This window comes from Lytechinus variegatus, chromosome 18 (assembly GCF_018143015.1).
Source record: "Lytechinus variegatus isolate NC3 chromosome 18, Lvar_3.0, whole genome shotgun sequence".
Taxonomy (NCBI): domain Eukaryota; kingdom Metazoa; phylum Echinodermata; class Echinoidea; order Temnopleuroida; family Toxopneustidae; genus Lytechinus; species Lytechinus variegatus.
In genome coordinates this window covers 920,848-943,312 of record NC_054757.1, presented here as the reverse complement: position 1 = coordinate 943,312, position 22,465 = coordinate 920,848, and the positions used below count along the sequence as shown (strand labels likewise).

General features: G+C 36.0%; 1 protein-coding gene across 1 annotated transcript; it reads left to right on the top strand.

The window, feature by feature from the left end:
- Nucleotides 1–5,063: 5,063 nt before the first annotated feature.
- Nucleotides 5,064–21,752, top strand: LOC121431766 (vesicle-associated membrane protein 7-like). The gene is made up of 6 exons (XM_041629465.1): nucleotides 5,064–5,148; nucleotides 10,941–11,236; nucleotides 14,680–14,931; nucleotides 15,610–15,808; nucleotides 16,290–16,454; nucleotides 17,613–21,752. Exons 3-6 carry the CDS (start codon nucleotides 14,780–14,782, stop codon nucleotides 17,757–17,759), a joined length of 663 nt encoding a protein of 220 aa, XP_041485399.1. The 5' UTR covers nucleotides 5,064–5,148; nucleotides 10,941–11,236; nucleotides 14,680–14,779; the 3' UTR covers nucleotides 17,760–21,752.
- The last annotated feature ends 713 nt before the right edge of the window (nucleotides 21,753–22,465 follow it).

Below are 22,465 nucleotides of genomic sequence, written 5' to 3'. Positions count from 1 at the left end.
AAGAATGAGAATCTATACCTGGACTAACAATATTGTTCTTATTTCTTTATTATATTGAAAGACGTGTGTGTGAAAAAAGCATTGATCTATTTCATACCCTTTTTTACTTTTTTGGCTGAAATTGGCATTTTTCTATCTAAAAAAGTACTATTTGTTTCAAAGTTGAAAACAATGTGGTGGGGTCAAGGGTTATGTAATGGGTCATCAATACATGACACCACCATAATGTCTGACTCATTCATTATTGGCCTGGGGGTGGTGGCTCAATTAACTTGCCCCTATGCTCAACTTACCCCGCCTTCCCCTACAGTATTATATTTTCTTAATCTACATAAGAAATCTGTAATTACAACATAAATCTTTTCCAGATGCATGACCGCTCAAGTAGACCTAGACCAAGGGTTAATGATAAGGTTTTCATACATACTGCTGCAATTTTCAATAAAGGGACGGGACGGATAATGATTTGACTATGATTCGATGCTTTTTCATCAAGATTTGTTGAGGATGCTCTTTTCTTTTTATAACAATTAAATTTGGGCAAAATATAATAACTTTAAAACATCATAATGTTAATTGTTGAGTGTTGTATAAAAATAGGCCTATAGCCTAAAAACCGATATCCACGCACGTATATGAAAATCTGTTACTCGTAATCGACCTGCTGGCGTATATGAAAAATTGCTACAAGCTGACCTGGTTTTGTATTGTGTAGTGCTAGCTAGGATAGGCTGTTGACTCGTCTGGAAAATTGCAAATCATCAAAATTATATTTTCTCCGACCCAAATAAGGGCGAGTCGGATTAAGAACTTCAAATTCCAAATTGAGGATGTTGTTCTCTTTAGTGGTGCGAGAAATTTTAAAGTGAAGGGGGAGTAGCATGCGGAGCATGCACAATAAGAGAGCTATCCGAATGAATGGAACATTTGAAAGTAATTTGAAATGTGAAAGTCTCGTTTTTTACCTTTTTGCGGTTTGCATACGAATAGGATCCTATGATGTAGCTTTAATTAGCAATTTACGAATGTGCAATGCTTACAATCTAATATGCCAATATAATCATTGTAAGCCAGTTTGTCCCAGTGGCGTAGCTAGGATTTTTTTTTGGGGGGCACGATTTTTCTGGTGTGTGTGCATGCAGGGTCCGCGGAAGTGGGGGGGGGGGGCTTCAGCCCCCACTTTTTTCCAAAACCGTGTACAAAAATGTAAAAATGACCATAGGATTGCGATTTTTTGCATGGTCAGCCCCCACTTTGAAGACCGTTCCGCGGCCCCTGGTATGTGTCAAAATGGTGGATCCGACTTTTGCCTATAGGGGACAGAGCCCGAAATTTTTCCTGATCAGTCACTTCTTAGTTTTATTCTTATAAAACAACATAAACATAAAATAATCTCATGAGCCTTATAAAAAGTGCGAGCGCGAAGCGCGAGCGATTTTTTTTACTTTCGAGTATTTTGTCCTGAAAATTTAATATTCTGGGCAATGTTATGTGTGATCCTGAACAAGATGGTAGGTAACTAGATGGTTACTGCGAACGCCAAGCGCGAGTAGAAATTTTTATTAACAGTTCTAGCATTATCGAAAAGGGACCTGTTAAGGGCTTACAGTTACCCACAACGGTATATATTTTACTAATGTGAGCGCGAAGCGCGAGCAATTTTTTTTGACATTCCGACCTAGACAAATGGTCATTCTAAACACTTTTTGTATTAATAAATGGGATAGGTATGTAACTAAACAATTGAGATTTTACACCTAAAAGCAGGACATTCTATTCATATTTTGTAAATCATAAATAGGATATAGTTAATTGAGTATCATTAATAATTGAATTGAATTTTATTCATATTATTCAAAATCATTGCACGTTGCAGCCACGCGTTGCAGCCAAAAGGCTGAATTGTGTACAATTTACAGGTATATACATATATAAATAGCTGATTTAAAAACATCAAAACTTGAAATGATTAAGAAAATATAATGCAACTTAACAAAAGAACAAATAGAAGACTGAAAGGTGGTGGTGGTGGAAGAATGCTTATTGACGAACCTCGCTACTCAAATTCAAACAATATAAACGTAGATTTAAGCAAGTAACAAAATAACTAAAGACAGGAGGGTGTCTGGGGACGAGCGAGCAGTCAAGTTCAATGCACAGCTCCAGCCAGGGAATGCCAATTCCTCAACAACACCATTCAACCTGGGCAATGGAATTGGTTATTCAAATCCATCGCTCAGGCGGAACTTAGGGTCAGCTAACCTCACTGGAGCTATACATTAATAGGGCCGACAAACAATCTCTTACAAAACAAAACAAAAAAAACATTCACATTCATACCACACTCCTCATTCATCCAACAACAATAAGCACGTTAGATCAAACAACTGCACCCACCAACCCAGCAGTCACCCCTCGCACCTTGCACTTATTAAGCATACAGATAAAAAAAAAAGGAAGAACCATGGGGGGGGGGGTGAGTGGTCGCCCGTCCCAAGAAACCGTCCTGCTCAATCCTGAGAACGCTTACTTAAAATTTGAAGAATGACGCAGTTTGTAAAATAACATATCTTCCACCACATGAGAAATCTCAATAAAAATGAGTAAATTATTGGCATAAAAAACAAACATTGTTTCCCTTTAGTTGTTACAATGTGAAATACATGCATTAAAATCATGACTAATAAAAACCTGTAAACCTATTCAATTGTGTTTGAGTTTAAAAAGTTCTAAAAATTGTAAAATTTTCATCTGAAGCTTGTGAGCTAATAATAATAACAAATTAGTATTAGGCGCGATATATTAGCAAAACACAACTTGCACAGTAGATGTTTGTAGACCTATGTATATCAACCGGGTAACTAGCTATATCAAGGAACAACACAAACTTATTTCAAGTTAGCGTTTAATAAATTTATAAAGTAAGGTAATGGGCTGTTTAGGAAACGTTTGGTTTTACAATGAAACTGACGATATTTAGGTCTTTTCCTCAATGAGCAGGGGCGGATCCAGCTTTCGCCAATAGGGGGGGGGGGGTCTGAAATATTTTGATCAACATTTTTTTGATTGGCCGCTACAATCTGGCTTTTTTTGTTGGTTTTTCAGGGGGTAGTCCTAACTAAAGACTGAAGTTTTAAGTATATGTTAGTATTTATTGCTATAAACAATATAAGGCATCTCATGTGGTCTTAATATATGACGCGAGCGCGAAGCGCGAGCTAAAAATCTTTGATATTTTATGTCCTTAGAACTGAAGATTCAGAGCAGTTTTTATAATCATGAACAAAGATAAGTATCCGACTAAACAATGCGAGTGCGAAGCGCGAGCCGAAATTTTATCATATAGTAACGTGAAAAGTGACTCAATTAGGACTGTTTTTAGTGATTAATGAAGAGGATACAAGTATCACCAATTAAATAATGAGAGTGCGAAGCGCGAGTTCAAAATTTCTGATATTCCGACCTGAAAAAAATGAACAGTCTAAGCGCGTTTTTATTTAAATAAACAGGCTGTGTGTCTCAAACAATTAAATGCGAGCACGAAGCATGAGCTTAATTTTTTGATATACTGACATGATAAAGGAGCATTTTGAGAAATTTTTGTAAGAATTTCCAAAGAGCATAGGTTTCTCACAAATCAAGCAATGCGAGCGCGCAGCGCGAGCTGAACATTTTGATACACATTAACAATTTGTTTAAATCAAACAAAATAATGAAAGCTTGATGTGCGAGCTAAAAAAATGTGTGTGCAAATTGATATCAGAACTGGATATATTGTATATATATATTGGTTATATATTAGTGTCATTTAACCCTCTTGAATGGGATTCATTACACAGGCAATGCGAGCGCGAAGCGCGAGCGAAAAATTTTATATAAAGTCTTTTTTCCAATTCTTCCCCTCATCTTTTTTGGGGTATCCTTTCGGAGTCGGGCCGGTCGTTACGAGGCTGTAAATTACCCATCATGGATAAAATACCTCTTTCTTACCTTTCTTTCTGTTTTTCGTAGTTTCTATCAAGATAAAGAGTACACTTTTTTTGCAAGTTGTCAAAAAATAGGGGGGCCGGGGCCGGCTCGGCCCCTAGCTCCTGGATCCGCGCCTGATGAGTAATCAAAATCGTTGTTCATAGGTAGCCAATGGTTACAAAGTGGACTGTTGGCAAGGGATACAGCAAAGTTCATACACAATTGTTTTCGTCTTTCAGATAAAGATTGTAAAGAACACACTTCTAAAGCATCGGTATAATTAGTGTATTTTTCTCCGAGCATAATAATGCGATCGTGAAGCGTGGGCAGACAATCGATATTCTGATGTGAAACTGGATAATTTAAGTACATTTTCATTAAAGAACATGTAGGCTATCGCGCATGTTTTAGATTTAGACCTAGAATATGGGCATTCTGAACTTACATTTGTTTTGATAGAACATTATGGAATACACGCAGACAATCGTAACTTGGCTAATCAAACAATGTGACCACGCAGCGTGAGCTTAAAATGCTGATTTATAGACCATAAAACAGACATTTACAGAGAGAGCACTTAAATTTGTAAATGGAAATAATGAAAGCTCGATGTCTGAGCTAAAATATGTTTTGTATATTGACTTCAAAACTTGTTCCATACCAGCCTATTGAGCAAGATATGAATCTCATCGAACAGGCAATTCTGGCGCGAAAATTTTATATAGTAACATTAAAGATTTTTTGTTGTTGCAAGTCTTCCCCTCTTCATTCACTCGTCTTCCTCCTCTTATTTTTTTCTCCTTTCTTTCTTAATTCTTCTTTTCCTTTTTTTTCCTTTTCTCTTTCTCCCTTTTTTCTTTTTTTTTTTGCTCTGCCAATTTTTCAGTGGGGCACCTGGGGGGGGGGGCACACCAAATCTCAGGGTGGCACGTGCCCCCAGGCCCCCCCCCCGTAACTACGCCACTGGTTTGTCCTATCATAAAAGTAGTAGTAGTAGTAGTACTACTACTAATAAGAATAAAATAAATCTGCTCACACACTGCACTGTTGCACATGAATGAATCATTATGCAGAGCGCCAGCTACTGCTAAATAATGGAAAACTGGGTGGTTTTTTTTATTAATTGGTCAATTTTTCGTGGAGGATCTTTGCCTTGCAGGGACCTTTGATTTGGATTTGGTGAGTTACTTAAACGTTGATTTCTTTAAAGTTTTAGTGTTCTTCTTAATCTTATTATCAGAGCGAGGCGTTGGTGTTTATGTAAGCTTCAGACCGGGGAATTCGGCATGTAATCAATTCGTCATTAAAAAAAGTTGGAAAATGGCACGGGGAATCTCCTTTTTTACCCTAACCCAGTCCCAGGCAGGGAGCTCCGCCGCCCGTGAATGAAGCGGGCCGGAGCCAGGCAGGAGTCGACCGTGCAAAACGAGGGAGACACTGGGGGCAGATTGGGAGTCTCAATAATAGTAATCTTAATAAAATGTTGAAACAGAAATTATGCACTGATTACAATTATATGGAGGAAGGTCTATCGTGACACACAAATCCTGACATCGAGGCACAGCCACAGACTGTCGACTGGGACCTCAAAAAAAAAACGAAAAGTCACTTGTTCACTGCTAGTGCTACCACCCTGCCTGTGGCCGTGGGGAATCTAGAGGTAGGACTATGGTATGCCAATGTTGTACAGAGCACACACTTTAAAAAATCATTAAAATATCACTTTTGTGACCAAAATTACTAATTTCCATACAGTTGCAATTTATTTTTCATTAGTAACTAGTATAACTTTGGAATAATTTTTTTCATTCACCAGAGCGCTCAAAAACTTGAATTTTGGGCATATATTTGTGTACGCCCTCTATTGGTGGAAAGTAATATGGCAAGAAAATTTTCATTTTTTGATCTCTATTTTTAATTAAGAAAAAAAATGATTTAAAGAATCAAATTTAAATAAGAGCCAAGTTGTATGAATAATAGGTGTAATGGAAACTGTCATTGTAAAAAAATCAAGCATTTGCCCCAAAGAAAAAGAGAAAATAAGCCAAACATTGCCACCCTTATTTTGCTACACATGGAGATATAACTGAGAACAAGGTTATATTTATAACCTTGTTCATTGAATGAGTGCGAAAAGTTCTGTCGCGATACCTCTCCTTTCAAAATAAAATGGGCGATCGAGACCGAGGCTATATTTTGTTTTTTTAGAGGTTCCATTCTGTGAGTAATATTGAGACCCCAATCTGCTACCCCAGTCCTGTGTCTCCCTCGTTTTGCACTGTCTACTCCTGCCCGTGGGAAGCGTGCCAGAGCGGAGCTCCCTCGGGTGGGTTACCAAAACGAACACTGCTTGATGCCATTGCAGCCAGCTATGCGCTAGCAGCCTAACTTGTTATACAGACTCAAGGAGATGCGATATGTTGCTGCTAAGAGTAAGAAATCTAAATAAATCTAAACTGGTCTTTCATTTTTTTCTTTTGTTTTATTTCACTTTTTTCTTTTATTATTTTTGTTTTCTTTTTGTAATATACTTTTTGAAAATTATTTTTGTTTTTTTACTTTCCTCTTTTATGCATTGTTCTAATTTTGCAGCATATTTTTCTGTGATTTTCTTCTTCAGGTTAATCTGCCTCCTTCAGATTTTCTCCTGCATAATAAAAGAGAAAACAAAAATAAACTGGATTTGGTTTTGGATTCAAAGAGGAAGAAAGGAAAAAATAATTGTTTTGCATAGATCTACTGAGTTTGTTATGCATAATTAATTTACTTTACCATTATGAGTGTGTGTCTATATGGAGATAAAAAAAGTCCACACCTGGGAAAAATACAGTTCATTTATTCTCTTTCAATCATTTCATATTAACAATGATAGAACAATTTATATTTAACCACAAATCAATTTGCAAAGTAAAATAACAGCAAACAAGGTTCATATACAAGATATACAAAGTGAAAGTAACTTAGTGTAGTTGCTGTAGAATTAGTACTTCAGAAGTTTGTTTTATTTATTTTTAATGTTTTTCTTTATATTTTTTGGGCCACCAAACTTTCATATCAGGCCAACGAAAAAAATCGTATTAAGATCTTGGCGGGCAGAACAGGCCGCCACAAAAAAAGTTAATGTGGAGCCTTGACAATTGAGAAGAAAAATTATTAATGAGATGTCAAAATTTGAGGTCAACAAACTTTGAACCTTCAACGAACATGTGTTGATGTGAGCAGTAAATAAAAGGGGTGAATCTGAATGCGAATTGGTGAAGGGAAAGATATGCAAATCTCTTTGACTGTTTCAGCAGGGGATTTGGTGCTTGGAACTTGGGGCATGGACACACGTTTAACAAAGTAGCTGTGAGAAGGTGTGGTTTATTGGTGCGGTTTGTGTACACATTTTTTGTTATAATGAGAATCCTTTCGCAGGAGCCAGCGAAGTATACTACAGACCAAGTCAGCAATATTTGACAGACAGTTGATTTTGATTTTACACCAAGAACCAGAAGAAAGGAAATTTTCCAGTGTTCTGGCTTGATGTTTCCCCGAGTGTAGAGTCAAGTTTTGTCAAAGATTGATATAACTTTCTGTCATGGTTTATTAGTGAGATCAAGATTGAAAATTTCAGTCTAAAAACCTCCTGCAGCTGTGTGTATTTCAGTGGCCAGCAGGCTTATGAATATATAAGCACATACTTTGAAAGAAAAATTACCATCATTAAAAGTTTAATCTCTTTTATTTAACTCCTACATGTAGCTCTCTACAGAGTGGATTTGGCGCTTTACGAGTCACATTATTGTAAGAAAAAGTGTGATTTTGCTGCACAGCAAAATTGTATGAAAAGCCATCATTATAATTGATAATATTTACCTGTTAATGAGTAATTGATAATGATGTTTTATTTTTCATTATATGCCCGCCCCACTACGGGATGGGAGGTATTATGGTATCACGCTCAGTGTCTGTCTGTCTATCCATCTGTCTGTCCATCCGTAAACGTGATATTTCCATTTATTCTAGGCTCATATAATTTGGTGTGAATGATACCAGCCTTTAATTCCAGGAAAGCCTATTCATTTTGAGGTCAATTGGTCAAAGGTCAAGGTCACAGTAACATGTTTTCATCTATAGGCATGTTCACACCGCCCGAGCGTTGTTGGAGCGATGGGGAAAGAGGGTCGAATTTCGCTCACAAAATTGGGGGAAAAATCGAAAACAATAAAAAACAATCGAAATAGAAAATGGTGAACGGTAGCGAGCGGTGATTTTTTTCTCTCCGCTCCACGACCGCTTGGGCGGTGTGACCATGCCTTAACACCCTTCTGAAGTCCTTGTGGAGCATTGTCGCCCAGTGGATTAGTCTTCGGACTTTGAAACAGAGGGTCGTCATGGGTTCGAATCCCAGCCATGGCGTAATTTCCTTCAGCAAGAAATTAATCCACAGTGTGCTGCACTCAACCCAGGTGAGGTAAATGGGTACCGGTAGGAAGTAATTCCTTAAAAAGCTGTGTGCGCTATGAACGCCTAGCTTAGCCGGGTAATATAGGAGCGCCTTGAGCACCTAACAAGGTGGATATGTGCGCAATATAAATACCCTATATTATTATTATAAATATGATAACTTCAGCTTAATTTAACCTAGGCTCATATAATTTGGTGTGTCTGATACTCTGATATTAGCGTGGATCCCAGGAAGCCTTTTGATTTTGAGGTCAAAGGTCAAGGTCACACTGGCATGTTTTTATCTTACCCTTCTGAAGTCCATGCAAATGCGATAACTCAGTTTAACTTTACCTAGGCTTATATAACTTGTAATTTGATGTGTATGATACTAGCATGGATATCAGGAAGCCTATCGATTTTGAGGTAAAAAGGTCAAGTCGTCACCTTCCACTTTTCTTGCTGGACCATTAACTCCATTTTCCGCATAACAGGCAGGCGTATTATGAGCTCTCCCCAGCGACACTCTTTGTTAATGTCTTTATAATTATGATGATACTGATAGTGACAATGACAATGATGTGGTTTCTGTTGTTATTAACACTGTCATCATTATCATAATCATCACCACCACATCACTCACCAAATTAGTGAACCACCACCATCACCATTAACCCCATAACCAACACCACCACCATCACCACCACCACCATCACCACCATCACCACCACCACCATCACCACCACCGCCACCACCACCACCACCACCACCACCACCACCATTACTACCATCGTCCACCACTATCACCATTACCACTACCACAATTACCATCACCACCACCACCGCTACCAAACTACCATCACCACCACCATCATCATCATTGATGTTCAAATTTAATTGGTTTAAGTATTGTTTTAAGGGGTGTTGCAAGAAACTTGCGATCAATTTGTAAGTCTATTTTTGGTCCCTAAATCAATCATATATTTTTAAAAGTTAATTACAAATTTGTGATTAATCGCTGATGAGTTCCTTGAAACAAGGAGTGTAATCTGAGTTGCTATTGTTAAAAGTGACTAATCAATTGTAAAATGGCAACAGAATATTCAATTGATTGCAAATATTTTGTTGGAACACCACCTAAGATTTTTAGGTTGTTAATTTTAACTTGTTATTAAACTCATTGATGCACATATAAGTTTAGAACATGAGATTGGAGGTTTTCATAAATGGGTACAGCTTAATAAGAGGAAAAAGGAAGTAGAAATTATATTGGACTTATTATCTGAAGTTTAGGATATGTCCTTTTTTGGACTTTGATCTACATGCTGTATCTTTTCAACCTTTGTGGATATTTCCTCAATGTCATTTTGGAGAAAAAATATCTCTCTGACAAACACATTTGAAAACATTTTGGTTTCCAAATACATGTACACCCAGGGAATAATTTTGATTAACATTTTTGGGGTCATACATGTACATGGAAGAGAAAAGCTCTCTACTACTACATGTAGTATCAAGTTGAAGTAAAGTCCTATGTAAAAAAACTGCTACACTAAAACAATTCGGGCATTCAGCAGTCTTTAGAAAATGTGTCCAGAGTGAATTGCAATGCTATACTACATGTATGAATATATTCCCTGCATGGATACATTTTCCAGTCATATTAATTGAAATCTATTAAATACCTTTCTTATATGGAAGAGAAATTGTTTTTCCCTACAGTGTCTTTAGGGAATATTTTTCCTCCCAGAATTACATGATAGGTGTGTGGCTTTTAAATGAAATTGTAGAATTAAAGGGAAAGGAAACACAAATTTAAATCTCATAAATGAGTGCTTGTTCATATTTGGTCTACTATCTGCTTTAAATTGGAATGGAAATTGCAGATTTTCTTAAATTCAGATGTTTAAATGTAAGTTGTGATTATTATTCCATGCTTTTATCATCCTGTATTAGTCTTATTTGCCTTAAATTGTGATTATTAATTTGATGTCTCTTTTGATTTGAATAGTTTTGTACGTGTATTTCAGTATTTTTATATTTTTTGTACATATCTACATATTTTTCAATCCTCGCCCCTCTTTGCAACAATTAGACTGCACAAGGCGTGCACATGTACATACTGTACAGGACTAAATGCATGTAATATCTCACTCTCTATTAAATTAACATTTGAAATTAAATTACTTCCCAAAAGTAATATTAAAAAAACATTTTAGTATTCGTACACGTATTTACTATTAGAAATAAACCTCCCTAATATAAAATCTTGAACAACTACTTTGCTTACATCACTGGGCATTTTAAGGCTAATGGAAACACATGTTGTTTGAGTCCTAATATGATCTGAATGTGAACTTTGACCATTATAAATGGATTATATAAGTACGTCCTGATTGCAAATCTATCCTAAATACATGTAGTATACCTGTACAGATACAATCCCTCAAGCACAATCAACTCACTACAGACACATAATAATTAATTATTCCAAAGATCCTTTAACCTCTCATTAAACCATGTTTCTCAATCTCATATGATAGATGATTCATGACTGCTTGGCCGGCCAAGAGAGAGGAAGTTCCACTTGGTTTAAGTTTACCTTCGATGCAATGACTCCATGACGACCAACTCTCGCTGACTCGTACACACAGATTGGCTCACGTGTTCACTCCTCCATCTGTCACCAAAGCATTGGATATTATTAACCCGTAGACTGCTGGAACTGGGTGCTCCCTATACAAAGCATATTGGAATTACAGGATTCAGTGGGAGATATGTTGATGCAGCCATCTACTTGTTAATGAGACGATCGTAGCTGCATAGATGGAGATTTAATGTGAGTAACAATGTTTTGACTGTACACACCCTATACATATAATGGAAATGATTTGAAGACTCAAATATGATTACTAGTTCATGAATTTGGGGAAAGATTTCAAGTTTTTTTTCAACAAATTATTTGTATTACAGTTCATGCAAAAACATGCTACAAATTATACAATTAAGTAAATTTTTGGAACGGGTATGTTGTAAAAAAATAAATTTCAAAGGAAAGTTAAAAGTAATGTTGCAATACTATTAGAGAATGATTTCTTGCATACAGTATACATGTAGTGTGACTGTGGTATCATATCTTATCAATATGAATAGGAAACTATTGATTGAACACTTTACCAACCAGATTCTAATGTAGGCTAATGTACATGTAGGAAAGAAGCATACCGGTACTTTGATTGAAGGCTAATACAGCTGCATATTAAGCAATTATAATGCTATAGTTAAAGGTTTCGTATGGAATTTTTACAGTATCATCACCACTACAGATACTACAAGCAAACATTACAGCATATTACATGTAAACAGTTGGGTCTCCATTTTGTTGTTCCTATGTATTTTTAAATCCTTTTTTATCATAATCCAAATTGAAATTTACGTGTGAGTATTACAGTAAATTTTGAAAATATAGGTGTAATGTAGCAATGGCATTACAATGTGTTGTATAAAATATGACAGTAATAATTGAATTTACAACATAACCCCCCCACCCCCCCAAAAAAAAAGCTGAAAAATGTGAAATAAGTTCAGGAAATTGTTTTATGGTTTGATGACCTTTCACTGGTGTGAATTATTAAATATTTCCTCATACATGGGTCTCCTTTGAAAACTTCATTGAATTATTTTGTATTTGCCATTTTGCCAACTAATGGTTAATTTCCTATATAGCTCATTCATTCATTACCAAGTAAATGGGAAAATGCGCATTTTAAATGTCATGCATTTCTATTTTATAACTTGGGTAAATTATTCCTCTCAAATTTTTGTAAAATAGAGCAGTTACTTTAATGGACATTTTAAAACTTATTGTACAATGGGTTCTCAGCTCACAAAAAGAAAAAAAATTACACGTCTGTTTTCTTTTGATTGATTTCCATCGAATTTCAAAATTGATTTCAGTGTTGCCTTCTATTTTGATTAAATATACATGTACATGTAACCTGTTATTGATGCATTGCATATATTGAATGCTACGCAGGTAAATTGCTGTGCAGATTATCAAGTGTCAAAACCCAAAACAGTGGAAGCAACCAATCAGAAAAAAATTTGATTGATGAAAATGTCAGAATTAAATCTCAGCTCAGCTGAGCTGTGAGTCATGTCTGACCTTGCAGCCATCAACTGCTTTTCAGTGTTCATTGACAGCAGAAATTATATTATAGTTTTGTTGCTTAGTGGTTGACTTATTTGATATGAATTGAATTTATTGAACAATTTTTTTTTGATCAGCCACCCAATCAAATACTTTTTTTGAAATGTAAAATGACTAAATTTGTTTGATTAATCATGATGTTACATACTGTTTTACATCATAACAGTGGAATATATATTCATATTACAAGTACATTTATTCACATGTACAGTGTCTGTTTTGGGTGGATTTTTAAACCAAAACTAAAAAATGGTTTTAACTCTCTGGATGTACAGCATAATGTGGGCCTATTATATATTTTTGGATTCTTGAAATTTTTTGTTTTTAAACTTCCTCATAGAAGCATGGTTGTCAACAATCTATGTTTTTCCCACTTCATAGTTTCACTTACAATGTATGTATATTGCAATTCTTTGCCAAAATATGTTTATTATTTATTTAGTGGTTTGTTATTCTGAAAACTCATAATGCCACAGGATATTTCCTGGGATCTGTTTTTTTTCCCTAATCTGACAATCTCTTGGCACTGTTTGCCGAATCCATGCAAACTTCATGTACACTTTCGTCATTTATGTTTGAAAAAGTCTTCTGTTTTTCGAATCATTTTAACATAACTATGGTGTGAACCAAACATCATTGAAAATAGTCTTTCTAAGGTATTACTATTAGAAGTTTTGTTTTACAATTGTGCAAAAATGCCTTTAGCCTTTTGGGAAAATATCAAATGTCGCAAAACAAGTCCTGTACATGTACTCAGTATTCATGTTTTTCTGACCATCTGTCATCAAATCTAAGGTTACACCCACTTCTCTAGACTAAAAAGATGGAGCTGTATTCAGTTGGCAATTTGACCCCTTTCTCACTACCATCCTAAAACTAGTTCAGTGGAAAGTACATTAGTTTAAAGTGTAATGAGAACAGTCGAAGCTGTCTTGGAAGTGATCTTCCAAACAGGTTTGGAAAACTACCTTGTGATCATTGTGATGTAGTTTTCAAGACCGCTTTGCCTCATTAAACTGGTTTATATCGTGAGGACACTACTGTTTTTCAGGAAGCAATCTGTGCACATTTTGAGCGCTATATTCCACACACTGTGTAGGATGCCTCCGCTGTGGTTTCAAATTTTGTGCGATGCCACTGAGAGGGTTCCCGTAGCATCAAGCCCGCTTCATGATCAGATTGGAACACTACCAATGCAATCTTCCGAACTAGTTTCTTGAACCAGTATAAAGTATAGTTTTAGAAAGTATGATGAGAACGGGGCCTTTGTTTTCCTTGCAGTAGATTTTGAAGGTATTTGCTTTTGATCTATGGTTTTGTTTTTAAGGAATTATTAAAAATATGACTTTCAAAACAAATATATGACTTTACATTGAAAAAAAAAGGAATGCAATGCAATATTTATGATCTGAAACATAATTCTACAGCAGGCCTTGTTCAGTTAGTATTGAGACACAGTTACAACCAGCGGGTCTTCATACAAGACTAGCATTAAAAATACAATATCAGAGGGGGAACAACAGCAATACACAAGTCAGTGTCTTTACTGTAGACTGCAAATGCAGACTGCTTTTATCAAGCAAAAGTTCTTGTATCTTAGCAACTATCTTCCGGTTTGGGGTATACATGTACACATCGCCAACAACACTCCAAGTTGAGCTGAGCTGCATTTATACTTGACCTTTTCTTATGAGTATGTATGTAATGCAATATTGCATATTGGTGTGCATGGATAAAATATATCTTAAAGTGGGCAATATATTTTCCTGTAAAAAATTTCAATGTCGAAATACCACACTTTATTCCAATGTTAATTTTGGGAGATTAGCCCTTTAATACAGTTGTGGTAAGTTGCATTTCTTGTTGAATTTATTAATACTATGAATAGGTCTTATTTATTTATTCATTTATTTATTATTATGTACTGCATCGATTAATGTAAAAAAAGACAACCAATTATAATATAATGAAGTGCAAAATTAGATATTTGGCAAACGTTGTTTAGATACATGTACATGTAGATTGCAACCAATTTCATGTAAAATCATTAATTTTATCTCTTTGTGTAACAGGGCCTATATCTCTCTGGAGTGACCAAAGGAAACTCAATTCAGCAACCATTCCATTCTTAGTACTATTCCCCAGACCAAAGTTCAACTATCATCCGTTACCATGACAATCTTGTACAGCTGTATCGCCAGAGGGACCACCATCTTGGTGGAACTCTCAAAGAGCTACGAACACAACTTTCAACAAGTGGTTGGGTCCATGATGCAGAATCTAGCATCCCATGATAACTTCAAATCTGTATATACGTCACAAGAGTAAGTCTTATTCAAATTGAAGCAATGGTGGTTTCTACTTTCAAGACAGAGTATTTCACGATTGTTTAAATAAGAGTAAAATATCCAATACGATAGAAAGGCAAATAAATGAATTTGATTTCAGATGATGTTTTGCATAGGTATTACTGTGAGTTTAACTTAATAAGTCGTGCTTGAGTGCTCAATTCACATAGAGTTAGGCAGTCTTTGTTAAAATTAATATAGAGTTAAACAAAGGAAGTGTGATTACTTATACATCTACATGTAACTTCTATGAGGTAAGATATAATAATACAATTTGAATTGTTATCATTGATTGTTTTGGCATCACCTGTGCATGGAAGGCGAAGGGAACTGAATCACTGTGTTCTGCGGGTCTCCCCTCCTGTTAAAACTGATTGGGGGAGTGCAGGTGGACCACTACACCAGGGTTTCTCTCTACTCTTACATGTATACGAATAGTGCAGTGTGCTCTTTATGATGACATAACTGTACATCGGGCCTAAATTTAACATCCTTTCGAGGGAGTGAGTGTTTTCCACTGTAACAGAGCTTGCTTCTATGAAACAGAAGGGGTACATTAACACACAAAGCAGTCATCATTCATCCCCCTGGGATGGACTCAAATCCATGATCTTTGGTTTGAGAGGGCTACCAACTCACTTCCTTCTCTTCTAGCTATCTTTTCCATGTAGTCATCAAGGACCGAATCACCTACATGTGTGCCACCACGGTGGACTTCCGCAGACAGACGGCCTATTCGTTTATCATGGAGATCATGAGTAAGGTAGCCAACTGCAGTCTTGCCCAGCGGGTACACCACGCAGGAGAGATGGAGCTGGAGAGGGATTTCAGTTCGGTCCTCGGCCAGGAAATGGTAAGTGGCAGTGATATCGCTTGAAGATATTATCTAAGCAATTGGAAGGCCTGAGATAAAATAAGATACCATCCAGAAGTACTCTCAATAAAAAAGCAAAAATAATGACATACATGTAGAATATTTGTTGAATTACTTTCAGCAGTCACTGCCCTCTATGGTTGACTGCTTTACCAATATTTGCTCTTTCTCCTGGAGAGTGTTTCATTAGAGGACTTATCGGACATTCTATCCAAGAAAGTAGTTTTTATCTGACAGTTACCATAGGAACTGTGCTTCTCAGCCAATCAAAACCAAGGAAAGTTATGAGATTTGACAACTTGTCAGACCAAAATGTTGATGAATGCTCCTTTGAAGATGGAAAGAACTTGATTGCTGAAACATTGAGACCATTGTGACCAAACATGTCCACAAATGATTACATGGTGTACCGTGAAGCTTTTATACTGCTTCATTCTCCTTGGTTTAATTTCCCTTGTAGGACCACTTCTCCAATTTGAAAGGCGGTGGAAACGACAAGGTAGCCGTCTTGCAGAATCAAGTTGATGAAGTGAAGGACATCATGACAGTGAACATTGACAAGGTCTTGAGTCGAGGAGAGAAACTAGATGATCTGCTCTCTAAAACTGAAGATCTGGAAGCAAGCGTAAGTCTCATGTAGTAATGTTGGTTTGTATTCATGGGCTAAACTCATTTGGTCTCCTTTCAGTTTGGTCTGTTTGCTGTTTGTTCTAAACCCCTTTTGGTCTAATAGCCCTTTAGTCTCATTGTCATTTAGTCTAACACCCAGATGGTCTAATTTCCATTGTATCTAATATCATTTTGCAAGTTGTCAAATGGATCTGGTTCATAGACAGGTCATTTATAGACTAGTGGTGTTTGATGAAATATATGTTAGTCGAAATGAATAAAGCCTCACTGAAAATTGTTAAAAATTTATGAATGGGCTAAACATCATCAAAATGAACTAGGATTAGATCATGTTGGATGAGATCAAATGGAAAGGAGACTAAGTAGATCACATTGTTCACCTTGAGTAACTGTTTCATTATCACATATTCATCGGTTAGGCTTGATTTTTCAAAGACTTTATCATTGCATCACGCTATACTAGCATTCAAGGTTGTCGTCCGTTAATGTCAGCATCATTTTCTCTTTATCACCATAATTAAATCATCATCAACTCCATTATTGTCAAAATGATCACCATCATCATCACCTTTATCATTATATTCATTGTTGATATTGTTGTTATCAGATCATCATCATCATCGTCATCATTATCATCATCATCATCATCATTATCATTATCATCATCATCATAATAATAATAATAATAATTGGCATTTATATAGCGCTTTATCAATCTACGACTGTTCAAAGCGCTTCACAATTATTATTACCCAGTCACTGGATTCATAGCATTCCAAGCAGCCTGTTAGGCGCAAACTTGCTAAACCAACCACAATGACGGTTGTTTCCTACCGGTACCCAATCATCATCATCATCACTATCATTATCATCATCATCATCATCAACCATCAACATCAATGTCCTCCTCATCATAATTGGTTGCAGTCCGCATTTTTAACAATAATTCGGAGTAATAGCTGTGAGCAGTATTGAGAAATGTAACCTATTTTGGAATTAAAGCAATTGCTTTTGACGCTGCAAGCCTGAGAAGACCTTCGTCATAGATTGATGTAGTAACTGATGCAACGCAACAAAGTTAAATGTCACTTGACATTATGCTGTACATTATTAATGTCTCTCTCCTTTTCTTTCCTTCGTCTTTTATGCACAGGCGAAGACATTTCAGAAGACGGCACGTAAAGTGAACGACAAGATGTGGTGGCAGAACATCAGAATGAAGATTCTTCTGACTGTGATCATCTTCATTGTCGTCATTGCCATACTCCTGATTGGTCTTCATCTTGGTGGGGTCATCTAAAAGCCTTGACCAGGGCAGTGTTTCATGAAGAATGTTTTCACTGACAAATTTGCTCTGAGCTAATCAGATGCCAGGATTTCAGTAGCTTATAACAATTTGTCAGTGTAAATCCATAGCTATTTGTTTCATGAAATGCTTCCCAGGAATCTCTTCTAGGACTTTGCAATTAGAGTTGATCCTCATAGCGACAATCCAAGAAATAAGTAAATGATTTTGGTCGATCTCTATTCTGGATTTATTGGACATGCATGCCCCAGAGCAGCTGTTGGCATCATCCTCATCATCATCATTGCGAAAGTTTTGACCAGTCTCTATCTTTATGGACTCGTCAATAGGCTTGAGGATCTACCAGGGTTCTTTTTTCCTAGGACTTTTGTGACAGGAAGTAGATCCTCATAGGGACAATGCAAGAAACATAGTCTCCAGACTTTGAACCACAAGGCCCGGGGTTCAAAGCCCACTGCAGCAGCATCATCCACTGGGAAGGTGTTATCTACATTTGCCAGTCTCCACCCAGGTGTTTGGTAAATGGGTACCCAAGAAGAATGCTCAAGCACCTGGTCAGTGTAGCCATGCTAAAGCATGGGTAGTACTAGCAGTGTGCCGCTCTTAGAATCATTGTATTAAGCACAATATAAATTTTGAATATTATCATTATTTGGTCACTCGTTATTTTGGATTTATTTGACATGCACTCGCAAGAACAATTGACTTGCAAACAAAGGACAGCTAAACTAATGACTTTTCCTCTCAAACATTCCTTTAAAGATGCCTTGTGGGGAGTTGGACACAGTTGAAGTGTCTTAAAACCCATCTGTGGACTCCATAACCTTGGGGAAAGTGGAGTTATCTGACCAATATATCTTGTGTCATTTGTGTGTTAGATTATACGTGCACACATTGCACACTCATTATGATGTCACTCATTTTCATTAATTCCGCTAGGTTGGTCAACAACAATGTTCTCAACACCATAAATTTTCCATGTGATTACGAAAAGTGAAATTGATACCACACTGATCACGAGTGACATTGTAAGAAAGTACAGAGTTTGAGCTTTCTGATGATATAAATTGTATTTGGGCTCAAAACTAAAGGTTTTGCACAATTTGCAAGAGAAAACAGAAGAAGAAAATTCAATTTTGAGGCATCTTTTCATGCTTGAAATTCGCCCATTTATCAAATCATTTTATTCAAGAGATATGACCAATATCAAAGATTAACATTTACTCTTTCCTATGTTACAAATATATTAAATTGTACTTGAAGATAAAGTGGTTAAATTGTTGTGAGGAAGAAAGTCTCACAATTCATGAGATTTTGCAGGGAGGTGAATTAAGCCACAAGAGGATCTGGATACATCTTGCTCATCAGTATAGGGACCTGCAGACTAACTGAATAACAGATAGAATGCAGAGTTGAATAATGACTTGCATGAGGTGGAATGACTATGAAATCTTACATTTTTTTTCATTTGCTTTGGATGATTTAAAGGAGAATGAAGGTTTGCATGTTTACATTGATATCCAATAGAGAACTACAATTTGATGTATACAGTATAGGGCAGGTCTGTAGGCCCCCAAGTAAAAAAGTTATTCAACTTTTAAAATGCTATCATTGTCTGCTACCAGAAGCATATTTGGTCTTTAGCAGGCTGCCATTTTGTCTGGGATTCCAGCGACCCCCAGCAAAGATATGACAAAATCATGCTATTCTAATGAAATGCTCAACCTGGTATCCTGTATGTAATTATGTATGCCACGATTAATAGGTATATGATCTTTCACCAGCATTCAAGATCATACCGTACTGCCAGGCCTTTGCATGTGTGATCAAACCAAGACTGAAACAAGGCACTTTTTTTTCATAAAGTTGATTGCGGTGATAAAAGTAGAAAATTCTTCAATTCATAGTACAAATATAGCTGGCTTCATGTGATTTGTAGTGACCATATCCAGCCTGAGGAAATACACGGAGGACATGCACAAAACTCTAAAGTAACAAATCTAGAGAGCTTACCGATGGTATATGAATTATGATAAAAATAAAACGCTGAGGTGAAAATCTAAAAGTAAAACGCTTTAATTGAACCAGACATTATACGAGAGAATGAAACAACGAAATAGCGTTTGCTGCAGTAGACTAGCAAAACGCGTAATTCGCAGCTCAATATGTGATAGCTTGATGATCAATTTGATGAAGTGAAATTCTGTTATTTATACTCTTAAAACAATTAAAATGTAAAATTTGATTATTTGAAAAAAAATTAAATAGGTATAGGCTAAAAACATTTTAGCTCAGTTGGAAAATACAACTGAAAATATTTTCAAGTGTTGAGTTTTGTGTAGAGCTGTAAATAATGAAAGTAGGCCACAGTATAGTCAATCACACACGTAGAGTGCAAAAACTTCACACTCCTCTGGTAGTCCAAACAAAATGGCAGCATACAGCATCACATAAGATTGTAGCACTCGTTTGATTTCAAGTAAGATTTTCTCAAATATGTAAAATAAGACAGATTGTGTGTTTTGTCAAGCTAAAATATATAAATGTCGGCTTTTAGAAGCCCCAAACATGTATTTTAACCTTCAATCTCCTTTAAATGAATCATAATATGTGTAGTGTGGATACAGACATTCATAGGCTTTTCTATGTGCACTTTTCTCTATTGAGGTGTGATAGCTCAGTCAGTAGAGTAGGGTTTTGCATTCTGGTGACCCGGTTTTGATTCCCACTTGGTGCGCTAGTGCCCTTTGGTGAGGCATTCATCCTCAATATCAGGTCTCTCGTAGAGGACCTTAAGCCTTTGGTCCCCTGGTTGCTTGCTTACAAGCATTCATGCTTAGCAGTCAGGTAAAAATATTACTATTTACCAGTATTCCACATAGATTGATGGAAAAGAGACATACAGGTAAACAAGGGGAAGAAATATGAATATGTATCTGTGCAAGAACGCACTTAGCAAAACGCTTTCGTGCTGAATCATCACAATTCACTTATTTGTGCTGCTAAGCTTGAAAGTATGGTGTTAGGGCTGTTCTTGCACACGATATTATCTTCTAAAAGGTTATTTAATATAGGATTTTACATAATTATATTATTTTACTCAGAATTGATTGTAAATGATATGTAGATGTACCTCTTGCCTTGCAGTGATTAAGCTGTATTGAAAATTAGAACCATTGACTGGAATCCTATGTTATGATCCTTGAAAAAAAGAAGAATACCTATGGCATTTTTAGAATTCAGTAGGTTAACAGGTAGAGCGAAATTCTATTGTCAAAAATTTCCCTATGACAATCAATGATTTCTTCAAAGAAAATTATGTTGAATTATTGGTATGATTTGCAATATGTATATAGATTTTATGTTTATCATAGAATATATTTTCTTCTGTTTAATCTATACTATATTCAGTGTGTTTATATTTATTACTCTTTATGTTGCTAATTGTATGTATGGTATATTTTGTTACACCAAAAGCGTTAAATCACAAAACAATTTCTGTTCAGATTTTGTAGGAATTAGTAATTTAATTATAATTCATTTGTGTTTTCATCTTTTCACGTGATATCTACATATTACCAGAATATACTTTGTATACAAATGTTGAATCATATATAAATTCACACAGTGAACCGAATTGTTTGTCTTTCCCCCTATTTTCATAATGCTTAAAAATGTTTGTTGTTTCTTTAAATCCGTACTCTTTTGTTTGCTGCGTCTCTTTTATAGGTTAAATGTTCATTTAACTTTTTTGTAATATGTATGATCTTTCTCTTTTTATAAAAGATTGAAGTGTAATTGTAATTCTCAAAATTTCATTCACCATTCCATTTTGTTTTCATTTTTATCAGCGTTGTTCAAAATGCCTTGCTGATATTTAAGAGTACTTAGCAGTGATGTCACCAAAAAACTTGGTATTTTTTAGCATTTCATGTTTTTGTCTCACCTGCGAAGCAGAGTGAGAACGGCGGTGGCGGCGGCGGCGTCAGCATCAAATCTTAACCTGAGGTTAAGTTTTTGAAATGATGTCATAACTTAAAAAGTATATGGACCTAGTTAATAAAACTTGGCCATAAGGTTAATCAAGTATTACTGAACATCCTATTAGAGTTTCATGTCACATGACCAAGGTCAAAGGTCATTTAGGGTCAATGAACTTAGACCATGTTGGAGGAATCAACATCGAAATCTTAACCTGAGGTTAAGTTTTTGAAATGTCATCATAACTTAGAAAATATATGGACCTAGTTCATGAAACTTGGACATAAGGTTAATCAAGTATCACTGAACATCCTGCATGAGTTTCACGTCACATGACCAAGGTCAAAGGTCATTTAGGGTCAATGAACTTTGGCCGAATTGGGGATATCTGTTGAATTCCCATCATAACTTTGAAAGTTTATGGATCTGATTCATGAAACTTGGACATAATAGTAATCAAGCATCACTGAACATTTTGTGCAAGTTTCAGGTCTCATGATTAAGGTCAAAGGTCATTTAGGGTCAATGAACTTTGGCCGAATCGGGGGTATCTGTTGAATTACCATCATAACTTTGAAAGTTTATTGGTCTAGTTCATTAAACTTGGACATTAGAGTAATCAAGTATCACTGAACATCCTGTGCGCGTTTCAGGTCACATGACCAAGGTCAAAGGACAATGAACTTTGGCCGAATTGGGTGTATCTGTTGAATTACCAT